The 14091-nt window shown below is 41.6% G+C and overlaps 1 protein-coding gene across 1 annotated transcript in view; it reads left to right on the forward strand.

The window, feature by feature from the left end:
* The window catches only part of THSD7B (thrombospondin type 1 domain containing 7B), a 713545-nt gene that overhangs the window by 480066 nt on the left and 219388 nt on the right, over nt 1–14091 (forward strand). The window contains exon 12 of the mRNA XM_060257141.1: nt 6378–6572. Coding sequence (XP_060113124.1) covers nt 6378–6572 — 195 coding nt within the window. The remainder of the gene's footprint in view (nt 1–6377; nt 6573–14091) is intronic.

The raw sequence follows: 14091 nt of genomic DNA on the forward strand, positions 1-14091 counted from the left end.
AAACACCATTTCAGTGGTCTTAAGTATATTTAACTCTCTTTTGGATTAGAACACCTTTAAGACCAACAAAATTTTATTAAAAATACAAACACACACTTTCTTTTTTGGATTGTGATCCTTGTTAATAGCATTATCTCCCTATTCGGCCAACACAGAGATATTTTAAGCCAAAGAAATCAAAACTTAGTTATAAGTGCTGAGAGCTGAATTGGGTGAATTATCAGTGGAAGCTAAGGCATGGATAAAAGTGTTTCTACTTTGCTCTTAACAAGGAGGGCCCACTCAACTTGGACTCACCCATGCAGATAAATATAATAGACAATGGGATCAACTACTGGGAAAGAAAATGAAATGCTTAGGAATAGCAAACAACATGGTAAAGATTACAGAGACCAAAGATATAAGTATACAAATAAAAATGTGTGTTAAGAAGTTGGATATTATTAGTACGGCTATTAGGGTGCATCAGGTATGCCCAACACTTCATTTAGGTATTGGCCTCCCAATGCAACTGCCAAAATATGTTTATCATTTGACATAGCTCAGAAAAGCTTTTGCTCTAGCAAGAATTAATGCTCTTCTGTCATCGGTGGTTTTGGAGGGTAGATATAATAAAGTAACATATGCTAACAGAACATGCAGATGTTTGTGTGATAAAGTTGAAAACATTAAACATATGATTATAGGGCATCCCATATTTAATGAGCTGAGGACTAGTTTAATAATCCTTCTATTTAAACATACAGAATGTTCTATTTATTTTATTTTATTTTATTATTTTATTTTATTAATTTAATTACTATCCCACCCTTCTTGCAAAACAGGCTCAGGGCGGGTCACATCATCCAAGGTCTCACAATAGACAATTAAAAACCATAATACAATAAAATCACAAAACAGTAGTAAGGTGACAGTATACCAGGATCAGGTTCTGGCTCTGGTCAGTTTGAAATATTAGAGCTCAGGTGATGTGGTTCAATGCAAATTATTGTTACCTTTCCTCTAACAAAATGTGTAGGGGCAATAATTAAATAACAGAGAAATGATGTTAAGTAAGGTCTTTCCCATTTTAATTTCTGCTTAAGGCGACAGCTGTATGAGTAGACAGACAGAGAGATACAACTCAGTTGTCAGCTGTTTGGTATAAGCTAAAATGCCCTCAAAACGAGGTTGGGGAATTGTCAGGTGGGCACCTGGCTCACTCAGGATCTTTTTACCTGTGCTTAAAATATTAGGGACTCTAATTAAATAAAACAATTATAATTTATTAAGAAAAATATAGACTTCCATACAAGATAAAATACTCATCAAAACACACATTCAGTCCTAGGAAACATAGATAGAGAGATAGGGGAACACATGGGTAGACAAACAGGGCAATATTTACCTATCATAGTCTTCAAGGAAGGCTCCAACGGCGACAAGCTAGGAAGTGGGAGAAGGGACCCGAAACTGATCAGGAATCGGGGATGGATCCATGCAGCGGAATTGGGATACTGATAGAAGCACACCTGTGGGTAGCTAGTCCACAGATTATAAGGACTCTCTTGAGCCCTTAGGGGATGGGAGGTACGAGGGAGGAGGAAGGGGGTCAGCTGGTGCGTGACCTCATGAAAAGGGGAGGCTTCACAGTGACCATAAGGGCTGGACTACTACCATAGCCAATGGGAAGTTCATTGGTGTCACCTAATTGGGTGCTTGCTCTTGACCAATGGACTTGCCTGGATCCTGGATACCTGAGAGAACTTTCAGGTTGAAACGGTCCAGGGGGAGGCTCCAAAGTGGCAGTTGGGGAGAAGAATGGAAAGATTACTTGGGTGGGGAGATACTTAGGACTATTGGACTTGTCTACAAGGGTGACAATAGAGAGTTAAATCATGGCCTAGGTAACACCCAGTCTATACAAAGGAACTTGGCTCTGGCTGAAGATGGTCTTCCTCTTCTTCTGTCTTCTTCTGGGCACCAGTCTTTGTCTAGAGTTCTGTCAAACAAAAGAAAGTGGCGGTTGGACGATTTAACCACTCCTGAGGTGGGTGGGTTGCTTGCAGGCATAGGTGACATCTGGTGTGTATGTGAGCCATTCGCTTCGCTGGAATGGAGTCAAGCCTGGTAGGAAGGTGGCTGCATGTGGTGTTAGCCCTCCACGGTGGATTCCATGGTCAGAACTTCATAACCGTTCGCCTGGATAGCTCCTGGCAGCACAGTTTCCTCCGCTCCAATGCTGGGATGGACGTCATACGGAACGACGAGAAACCATCCGTTCTCCTGGTGGGCACTCTTGTACCGGTCTAGAGTGCCTTTGTAGCATTATGGCTGCTAGTACTGCATAAGTCCCTGTTGCCCCTGGATAGGTTTACCCACACTCTCTGGCCAGACGTGTGCGAGTCACTTCTCCAGGTTCTTTGGCAACCAAGCTGGTAATCACGATGTTCTGTAAGGGGGCTTTTCCTCACATTGGGGGAAATTATGGACCTACGGATTTTAAATCTAAATAATCTGCGAAGTCTGGATAAACTCACTTAGTTCTATTTGCGGGGGAGAAGCCCCCTGTTCTAAACGTTGATATTATTTTTCTTCCCTGGCATGCCGTTAGCTCAAAGCTTAATCTACTACACTTCAAAAACATACATTAAACTTTGTCCTATTTTTCTTCATTTTGAAATTCAATCTATTTCAGTTGGAAGTGGCAATGAAAACAGCATGGGTAATCAGTAAAGTGGAGAATAATCTGTGATGTTCATAATGACATGGCCAGTTTATAGCAAGATGTAATAATATCGTCTCTCTTCAGGTTTTGCATCATTCTACAAAACCTCAGTCTTTCACAGGAAGACTATTGAACAAAATCTCAGTATTTTCACAAAATCAAAGAGGTTAACTAGATAAGTGGAGCTGAACTGTAATATGTGAGAAAAAAGTCCAACCATTAATTAGGGACGAGATTCTCTAGGGCCTAGGCAAAAGAACTGTGTAATATCTATGCAAGACTCTGGAATTATTTTAATCAAAACATTTAACTTCAACTTGTCATATCTTTGATTGTTGTTCACTTAAGAAGACTGATGCTTAATTAATGATAAATTAATCGAAATAACAATTTGAGTAGCTCTTAAAGGACTCTTACTCAGATTTGCTTGGATATCATTTCAAATTTCTAGGTTCCCTTATCTTCCTCTCTCTCTCCTTTCCAGACAGGATCAAGATCAAGGAAATGGTATCACACCTTCCTCTATAATAATGCAATATGGCTTTTATAAGAGATTATCAATACTAATAACTCTCAATGGTGGGGAAGAAGCCTTATTATGACTCCTTTGGTATTTCTAGCCTGTTTAGCCAAATAATTGATTAAGAATTATCTTGCCAGGCAGCAAACCATTGTTAGGCACAGAGCTGCTCTGTCATATTTGTTGCAGATTAAATTACTGCGATGAAGCATTGAGAGTAGAGCCATGTGGGATCAGGTTTCGTCCTTCTTGTGATAGTTGAGCATTACTGATGTTACTGGGGTAGGAATAAAGATTGCTGAGGCATTGCTTATATCAACATAACATGTTGTCATGTTCATATGCTGATATGCCACCAGAAAAAAATCAGCTCATATAGACAGCACTCTATTCTCAGTTAAAACCATTTTCACTGTTTAACAGCCTCTCCCAAATAAACACTTTAGAAGGATATATTACCATATGTGAATCAAGCATTTGGTGTGTTCTAGTGCATCTCAAGTTTTAGTATGAATTTGTAGGGCCTGAGTTTTTCTTCCCCAGTGCCTTCATTTGCACCATTTAAATTAATGCAGGATTCATTTATAACCAGAAAAATTCCTATGTTGAGAACTCCTCATTGTTCATATTAATTGGGATACATATGCACTTTTAGTAACCCATTAAACTGCTAGATTGAGGTGGATGACTGTTGGGCGACAATCACACACACTAAATCTCTCTTGGCTTGACTTCGCGAACGAAGATTTAAGAAAGGTGCAGTGGTCCACATCTGCTGCAGGCTCGCTGGTGGCTGACAAGACCAATGCGGGACAGGCAGATCCGGCCACAGTGGCTGCAGGGAAAAGTCTGATTTGGGGTTGGTGCTGTAGCAGTGCGATTCTCCCTCAATCTCCTTTTGTCCTCAGGACAAGCTATGCGTGCGTTCTCAAAGGAAGAGGCAGCCTGGTGGATGGTGTGCCTCCATGCTTTGCAATCTGAGGCTAGGTACCTATGCAACAGGTACCAAGGGATTTCTTCAAGGAATCCTTGAACCTCTTCTTTGGTGTCCCTCTATTTCGATAGCCAGTGGAAAGTTCGCCATACAGGGAAATCTTGGGAAGGCGGTGGTTTTCCATACTGGAGATATGCCCTGCCCAGCGCCCACTAAATAATGCACTTTCAACCCACTTTCAATGCACTTTTCAAGTGGATTTTACTGTGTGAACTGGCAAAATCCAGTTGGAAAGTGCATTTAAAGTGGATTAAAAGTGCATTTAGTGTGTGTGATCGCAGCCTTGCTGTCTCAAGAAGAACCTGAAAAAGAAGGGAATAACTATATTGCTGTTTTTGAACACATTCATTGCAATCTCATTTCAGGTTGTGGTGGAGGCGACCCCAATATGCTTTTAAGCTATAAGATACATAATGTCCCCCCCTAATTTTCCTATCAATATACATACTGGATGCATTCCAGTCCAGCTTCCACCCCAGCCATGGGGTGGAGACAGCCTTGGTCTCCCTCAGTGGATCATGGTGGATCAGCATTGCTGATGTTGTTAGATCTCTCAGCAATGTTTAAAACAATTGACCATAATCTTTTCACCCACTGCCTCACCAACATAGGAGTTTGTGGAGTGGTCTTGAAGTGGGTTCTAAGAGCCCTGTGTTGCAGAGTGCTAAAGCTGCAGTTCTGCAGTCCGAACTCTCTGCTCACGACCTGAGTTCGATCCCGGTGGAAGCTGGTTTCAGGTATCCGGCTCCAGGTTGACTCATCCTTCCGAGGTCGGTAAAATGAGTACCCAACTTGCTGGGGGGAAAGTGTAGATGACTGGAGAAGGCAATGGCAAAGCACCCCATAAAAAAGTCTGCCATGAAAACATTTTGATGCAACGTCACCCCAGAGTCGAAAACGACTGGTGCTTGTACCTTTACCTTTTACTTGAAGTGGGTTACCTCATTTCTCAAAGGTCAGGGACAGAGGGTGGCACTGGGAGAAAGGGTACTGCCCAGGTACCCCCTGTTATGCAGGGTACCAGGAGCAATTTTCCCTCCAATGTTATTTAACATCTATATGTGCCCCCTCACCCAGCTGGTGTGGAGGTTCAGGCTGGGGTGACACCAGTATGCTACTGACACCCCACTTTATCTGCTATTGGGCGGCTGACTGGATACTGCCTCAGTAAACATGGCAGAGGGGTTGGAGGCTGTGGTGGGATGGCTAAAACAGAGCCAGTTGAGACTGAATCCTTCTAAGACAGAGGTTCTGTGGCTGAGGTGGGTGAACTTTGGTGTGTTGTGTCAGTTCTTTTTATGGTGTGTCCTTGAGACCAGAACCTACCATTAAGAGCCTGGGTGTGATGCTGGATGCCTCCTTGACAATGGAGGCCTGCATCACAAATGTTTCCAGACTGGCATTTTTCAACTATACCAGCTCAACTAGCCCCATACCTGACCTAGCCACTGTAACCCATGCAATGGTCATCTCCAGGCTGGATTACTGTAACTCAATCTATTTGGGCCTATGGAGTTGATACAGTTCCACAGGGCCTGAAAAGCAGAGATGGTCCACTCAATGTTTGGTTGAGGACAGCGATGGTTCCATCCTGGCACTCCCACCCCGCATCCCATAAGACAGTGGCATTACTAGTTTTTCTTGTGCCATCTCCACTTGTATTCTGTTTATTAATTGTTTTAATCTGCTCTTAGTTGATGTTTTATGATTATGTTGTACCTGAGTTCGATCCCCAGTGGAAGCTGAGTTTTCAGGTAGCCGGCTCGAGGTTGACCTTCCATTCTTCCGAGGTCTGTAAAATGAGTACCCAGCTTGCTGGGGGGAAAGTGTATATGACTGGAGAAGGCAATGGCAAACCACCCCATAAAAGTCTGCCGTGAAAACATTTTGAAAGCAACGTCACCCCAGAGTCGGAAACGACTGGTGCTTGCACAGGGGACTTTTCCTTTCCTATCCACTGCACTGAGCCTGGCTTGCCAGCAAAGGACTGTTGAAAAATCCAACCAAATAAATAAAATAATTTTAATTGTAAAAAATCCTTGGAGATGACACACAAATATATATATACACACACACACAGTATATGCCTTCTTAATAAGTAATTCAGTTATTCAGCATGCACTAGTAAGTGTGTCTATGTATTTATCAATCTCTAGTTGTTACGTGTGTTTTGGAGAGCAACCATTCAGCAGATGTCGGAGAATGCCTGAAGTGGGCGGAACCTTTGCCTTCCCTTGTTCAGGAGTGCTTGATTCCTTGCAAAGATGACTGCACCTTCACCCCTTGGTCTAAATTCACTATGTGTTCTTCAGACTGTGGATCAACAAGAACCAGAAGACGAACTCTCACAGGTATTTCATACTTCATTTTCAGTTTTTGTTTCAGACATGAAAAAGAGTTTAAAATTTGTCAAATGCAGTTAAAGCATTGTTCATAGAACATTGTTTTTGTAGCAAAAGGCACTGGGTTTTTTGTAGCAAAGTAATAGACCCAAATCAATTCTGCTTGCCCCAGCTTAAAAGCGATTCTTCCTGTTAGTGCAGCATCCTCTCAAGCAGGGTTGCATCTGTAACAGTTTAAAACTAGTTGCATACAATGACACTTGGGTACCTTCTGCTGTCCCACCAGAGTCATATCTAAATCAGGTCACTTTTAAATTGGGCCTAATCTGTATATAAAAATACCAACAGAATGCTGCCCATTACCTATTCTGACATGTAGAACTTTGCACCACTAAGTATATGGCACCTGTTATCTTGAGAGAGGTCGTCTTCAATATGATTACAATGACCGTGATGGTGATATCTTATGGTTTTAGGGGCAGATCTGCATTCAACAATCAAGTGATGGAGAGATATAACTGTCAGACAATGGAACTTCAAATTAACCAGACTCCATTTGTTACAAAGTTAAGGCTTTATTTGATAGTTCATAGTTTCTGAGCGCAGCACGATTGGAACTGATACTTTCCCCTAGGTGCATAGATACTTTAAACACTTGTACATCAAAGGCTTCTAAGCAAATCTACATTCCCACTATGAAGTGATACATTTCACACGGTTGCTTTCTCTTATCTCTTTGTGGTTCCCATTCTCACAGGGAAGGCCAAGCCGGCATTCCCGGAGGCACTTTATCTTCAAAGGGATGTTGCTTTTGTTAGTATCAGGGACAGGAATTCACACCAGTGTTAGCAGTAACTATGCTTCTACTTTGATATGCAAGGTTTCTTCTTGAGGTTAATAACATGGATTAGAAAATGGAGTCAGTTAAACTAAGCAGTTCACCACAGTTTAAACTAAGCATCATATTATATCATAGTAACTTTCTAGTGTCTGACAATAACTTGCAAAATTAGTCAATTATAAGGTATTTGCTGTAAAGTAGTAGTAATGTTAATAGTTCTGACATACTTTTAGTAAAACTGCATCATTTATGAATTTTAATTAAATACACAACTTATTTTTGAATTAAAATACATAATGGCCTATTCCTGAGGTTAATGTGAATAACATTCATATGTTATTTTTAACACATAAAATATATTTGGATAAGTGAACAGCAAAAAAAAGGGGCATCATCTTTCTTTCTAGCTGCTGAGTCATTGTGCAAACAAAACAGTAGCATGATCAGACTTCCAATTTCTGTAACATATTTCGGAAGGATTTTTCAGCAGTGGGATACTGCAAAATGTCTGTGTAGCAGCTTTATAGGTGCACAGAAGGTAGAACCAAGAGGTGGGCAGCTTTTATATATTTACTAGGAATAAGGCCAATTGTGAGGAAAAATACAACTGGCTCTAGAAAGAGGCTCTGGGTGAGTGCCCCTTGCTGTTTTCCTATCCACCCAAGTGAAGGCATTCCCCCCCACCTCAAGTGGAGCTAATCTTCCATCTGGAGAGCAGTTGTAATTCTGAGTGATCTCCAGTCCTCACCTGAAGATAGGCAACAGTGGTTTGGAGAGTAGATTCTATGGCATTGTACCTTTTTGAGGTCCCAGTCCTCCTTAAACCCCACCCACTCCAGGCTCCACCCCTTAAATTTCCAGGAATTGCCTAACCTGGAGTTGGCAACCCTATCTCTTTCCCTTTATCTACCTCGCTGACTTCAGTTTTCCATCAACTCCCCCTCCCTGAAGACTCTACATAGGAAAAGGTCAGTATTTCTCCACAGTGGGGAGAGGGGACCAAAGAAGCTTACATCTTTCACCTCTCCCCACTTTGATCTGCACCATAACCCTGCAAGGTCCAATGGGAGAGTAGGGAGAGCCAGAAACTGCCAGAACCAAGGTTGGTTGCCTTTTACTGACAGAATAAGCTTGGCTGACTAGCAACAACCACTTGGAATGAATGTTCCTGAGATAAACTTGCTTAGGCTTCATCTGGGTCAGGCTCAAATTATCATTGTGTAAAGCTCGCTATTACCATTACCAAGCTACTAATGCCTTAGTGTAATTTCAGTACTGCAATCAGAAACATAACAAGGCCTAAAATAGAGTTGCCAACCTCCTGGAGATATCATGGAATTACAAATTATCTCCAGCAAAGTCCCAACTGGGAGTTGGCTATCTTAACTAGAAGTCTCCCAGTCCTGACAACCTTTTCCCAAAACTTACTTTCCAGCAGCAGCATAAAAGCAGAGTTACTTCTTTGACCATCTTTATGACATAAAGCCTTAACAATAAGAACTTACCAAAAACAAGATCTCTGGGAAATGGTAGATTGCCACAGTTTCTGCATCCTAGGTTTTGGAGAAAGAGAAGTTTGGAATGCAGCTGAAATTTGAAGCATGGAAGGGAGAGGGGGGAGAAAGAGCTGTCAAAACCAAATTACTTTTGTTCAAATTACCATGAACTATCTTGCTATGATTTTTTTAGTGAAAAGTAGTACAGGTCAGACAAGTCATGTATGGGGGGGGGGCATCAGGACTCAAGGCAGCCAGGAAGTCTCAGCCTTTCAGGTTGTTCAGAACAGAGGAAAACAGGATCAGTATTTGAAGGATCAGCAGCTGCACATGCTTTTCCATTATTGCTTTCTTTCCAATGTATCTAGGCACCAAAACCAGATTTCAAACTAAGGCCTGATTCAGAGACTTATTTGACACCGAGGTTCCATATGGGAGGAACAGGCATGTATGCTTCTTTCTAGCACATTCCTGATATAAAATGTGACAAAGCCACTTTGCATTTCATTTTGAAAAGATTGTTTCTTCTCCTTCAAAAAATCAAAGAGAAAATTGTGCATTGTTTCCTTCCATGTGTGTGATTGTCATCATTGAACACCTGCATCAAATGTTACTCAGCCAAGCTGGTCTACTGTAGAATCAGGAAGAGCAGCAGACTTAACCCTTGTACAAGATGGACTAGTTTAAAATATTCTTTTCTTTTCCCCCTCTCCCATTGGGTATAATTTTTAATTTTCCACAGTGGACTCACTGAGGTTAATACCAAAGATTTGCATAGGGAGGGAAATGCTCAGTATCTGTTTTCCCGTTTTTTTTATTTACCCCTGCCCCAAGATCCTTTTGCCTTCTTTGTAAAAAGAAATAAGGTAGTGCATCATAACATCCCTTAATAAATACAACTAACATCTGTGACAGACATTTGCTTCCCTGCAATAAGTGCAACAGGGCTAGGAAACTCTAAAAACTGTTTCACTCACCCAAAACGCTATTTCCATATCAAAGTTTTAAAATGGGCTTAAAATAATGTTGGTTTCTCTATGTGTTGATGTGTTTTAATATGGAAAGGCCACCTTCAGCATAACACTGTTACAGACTCATATGAGAATTACTTTGGAGTATAATGCCAATTTTTTAAAAAATTCACAAATGCTACTTTACACTAAAATGCCCATTCAATTAATGCTTTATGATAAGAACATAACTATAGGTTATGGCAAACAATGGCTTGGGAGGAAAAGCATGAGAATTCCTGTTGGTTTTTAAGCATAGGCATCATTGTAAATGTCATTATATTATAAATTCTTTCCCAAAAAGAATTCACAATAATAATTGTAAGCAAGAATAACTCCTATTATTTCATGAGCCATGCTCATGAATAAAGCAGTTTGATTCTCTTGTGTTCATACAATGAAACAGGGTTATTCAAAAGCTAGGTCGTACCTGCAATTGCAGAATAACCTTTAATTGGTTGCATGTTATGCTTTTTTTTTAAAAAAGGCAATGTGATAGCTGCTGTGCGTTCTCACATTCTTGAAACCTCTTTATACAAGATATATTTTCTAAAGCTGTCATGCTTAAGTTTTTTATCCCTTGTTGTTCAAACCCTTTGATGTATCTATCACCTTAGGTTATAAAATACAAGTAACTAAAACTTTCTCCTTTTAAGTAGAAACAGGAACATTTAAATGTTTTTACAAGCAACAAGAAAATATTTCTCCTAATTAATTTTATTTACAAGAACTTAGTCTAACATAATGTGTTATAATAGTAAAAAGCTGAATTAGATTTTGTACACAGATTTGTGTCACTTTTTGCCAGTCTCCCCCCCCCCCCTTGAAAAGCATATTCTTAAAGACAGCCTCCTAAAGGATAATTGAAGGGGAGAGTGACTGTAACCATTTTCCCTGTGTTTCTGCTCAAAATTAGCCTGTTTGCTGTGGAAGGTTATGCTGGTATCTAAATTCCCTCCCCATTTATTATTGAAGCATCTACTGCCTTTCCAGATCTCCCCAAAACAATAAAATAGAGCCACAGTAAAAACAATGCACACAAAAATTAATGAAAGCATATCAACAAAACAATCTAAAGTTAATAAAATCATGCCAATAAAAACAGCCATTTGAAGCAACCTAGAGTGTAACAGCACATAAAACAGTGGTTTAAAATGATATTGTTAAAACAGGCTAGGAGCAGATAAAAGCCTCTTTTCTTAAAAAAAATTGAACTTTTTTGTCAAAAGCTTTGGTAAAAAGAAATCTTTCAAAGCAGTTTCATGTAAATGCTAACAAGGGACACCAGATTAGAGTTGTGGGACTCCACTGCATAAGGGGCAATCCCAGCAAGGGAGAAGCAGAGGTGGTTCGCCAGTTTGCATGTGGTGTAGTGATTCAGAGCAGCAGACTATAATCTGGAGAACCAAGTTTTATTCCCCATTCCTCTACATGCAACTGCAGGGTGATCTTGGGTAACTCACAGCTGTCTCAGAGCTGTTCTCTCAAGAGCAGTTGTCTCAGAGATCTCTCAGCCCCACCTACCTCACAGGGTGTCTGTTGTGAGGATGGGAAAGAGATTGTAAACTGTGCTGAAAGGGTGGGGTATAAATCCAATCTCCTCTTCCTCCTCCTCCTCTTCTGCTTCACAGCCCCCAACACCCCCTTTGGAATCAGCCAAGCTAGAACAGGACCCCTGAAGCATGGCGCCCCAGCCACCAGCTTCTAGAAAAGGATGCCCCGATCAAGGGTATCAAAATATGCTGATAGGTATGCAAGAATCAATAGAAACACACACACCCTGCCATTTTGTCCAGTGAAGATTATATCTCTAAGCAATTAGGGCTCTTTCTGTTCCAAACTCAGGCCTGAATCTGAATTGAAATGTGTCTAGATAAAATGTCTTCTCCAAGCTGCATAGCATTTACTTGATCAAGCTCTTGCTCAAAAAAGGATTCTTAGCCATGGGTTGTAGTTGTTTGGCTCACTGAGACGTCCAGGGATGTCTTCTTTAGGAGGGGTCTCATGACTGCCTCTTTCTTACCTGCCACTTTCTCGCTCTCCTGCCACTTCCTATTTCAACATGTGAAAAGTTCCTCTGCAGATACTGCTAGCCTCCAGTATATGTGGCATTAAAATACCAAATATGGTGTGATCCATTTTCCTTCACCAATTCCTCTAAGTTTATCAGAGTAGCATAGGGTCTCAGAACTGGGAAGTGGCAATTATGATTTAATTAGTAGTGTCATCAGGCCTCATTTTGGGCAGGAGCTCACAGGAACAGAGCTCTAGAACCTCTAAGTTTTATTGTGCTCTTTCTTTCTTACCCTCCTCCCAGAAAATTTGCTTCTGGGCTCCATTGTTCAAGCCCCATGTGAGAATTTTGCTGAACTCTAAGATTTGACAAACTTTCTAATATTTCCCCCCACAAAAAATGGGAAAATAACCAAAACATAAAGCAGACAGATGGAAATCTTCATCATCCCACTGTAGCCACAGAGGTGAAAGTGATTTAAAAAGTATGATGGGACGCAGTGTTCCCTCTAAGCTGAGTTAGTGTGAGCTAGCTCACAACTTTTTAGCCTCCAGCTCATACATTTTTGTCTCAGCTCAGGCAAAATGGCCCCAGAGTAAGTTAACGTATGCAGTAGCTCACAACCTTTATACCAGTAGCTCACAAAGTAGAATTTTTGCTCACAAGACTCCACAGCTTAGAGGGAACATTGGATGGGAGTAAGATTTTATTATGACAATTATAATTCAAGAAGCATTTTAAGGTAGATGCTGAGCTGATATAATTTAGGGCACCTTCCAGTTACGTCAGGGGTGTGTGGGATATGCAAATGAGTTGTGCTAATGAGCTCCAGCACCTCTTTTTCTACAAAATGACCCTGAATGTCATAAATTGGACATTGCTCCTTCTGATATTCAAACCTTTGTTATGATAAAGTGGGCATCTGTGAGAGGAGTGATCACACTTCACATCCAGGCATGTGTCTAACCATGCAGTTTTAAGGACTTAGTGGCATTTAATCCTTTGGAAGCAGAGACAGCAATTCCTATCTGTTACCCCCCTCCCACTGCTGTTCTCCACTTTGCAACCATGTGTTCCTGCAGATCCCCTGATTCCCTGGAACAAAACCAGAAGGACTCAGTGTACTACAAGCCAGTGTAGTATACTGGTTAAGAGCAGTGGATTCTAATTGGGTTTGATTTCCAACTCATCCACATGATGCCTACTAGGTGACCAGTCACAGTTCTCTCAGCACTCTCGCAGCCCACCTACCTCACAATGTGCCTTTTGTGAGGAGAAGGATAGGTTATTGAAAGCTGCTTTGAGACCCCCTAGGGTAGAGAAAAGTGGGGTATAAAAACTGTCCCTTCTTTTTCTTCTACATCAGGAATAGGAAGCAAGAAAATGCCATTCCAGAAAATCCATGGATGGTTTGATACACCCTGGGTGATAACAGACAGGCATTTTGGGGTGGATGGAAGGCATCCCAAATTGGAACGGCTCAGAAAGAGCTGTCCTGAAGCCTCCACATGCTTCCCTGCAAGCCATCCCCATCCTGTCCATAGAGCAACATGGGGCATGTTCAGACAGCTTTTGCACACCATTTTCATCACTCAGCTTGGGTTTTTTCCCTATGCATTTTCAGTGCTCATGCTTACAGCCGCCCTGAGCCTGCTTCGGCAGGGAGGGCAGGATATAAATTAAAAATTATTATTATTATGCGCTCTGAACAGTTTTGTTTTTTAAAAAGCTGGATGCAACTTGGGGCAGCTTGGCGGTTTCACACCTATCTCATTTGCCACTGCCCTGAAGCCCCTTCCCCAGCGTCGTGCAAGGGCCCAGTGGACTCCATTTCCCAGTGGGCCACGTGGGGCCAGGCCGGGCCACTGGTAGTGCCAGGGAGGCTGGCTGCCCTCTCACCCCCCCATTCCTCCCCAAAGACCTCTAGCTCTCTTTGAGAGGGCCAGGTGCAATGTTTCATGTCCAATGACATCACTTCTGGCGACGTCATCAGGCCATGCATGCAAAGCACGTGCAAAAAGAGGCCTTGATGGGGGAGCAGGGGGCAAGGACCGAGGGCAGCCTGGGGCACTAGAAAACGTAGCACCCGGCCTGACTGTGCCCAAAGATTAGATTTTGTCCCACTCTGTATTAATAGCATCATTCATTTTACTCTTAAGTCCACAGA

The sequence above is a fragment of the Heteronotia binoei genome, chromosome 16 (genome assembly GCF_032191835.1).
Source record: "Heteronotia binoei isolate CCM8104 ecotype False Entrance Well chromosome 16, APGP_CSIRO_Hbin_v1, whole genome shotgun sequence".
NCBI lineage: Eukaryota > Metazoa > Chordata > Lepidosauria > Squamata > Gekkonidae > Heteronotia > Heteronotia binoei.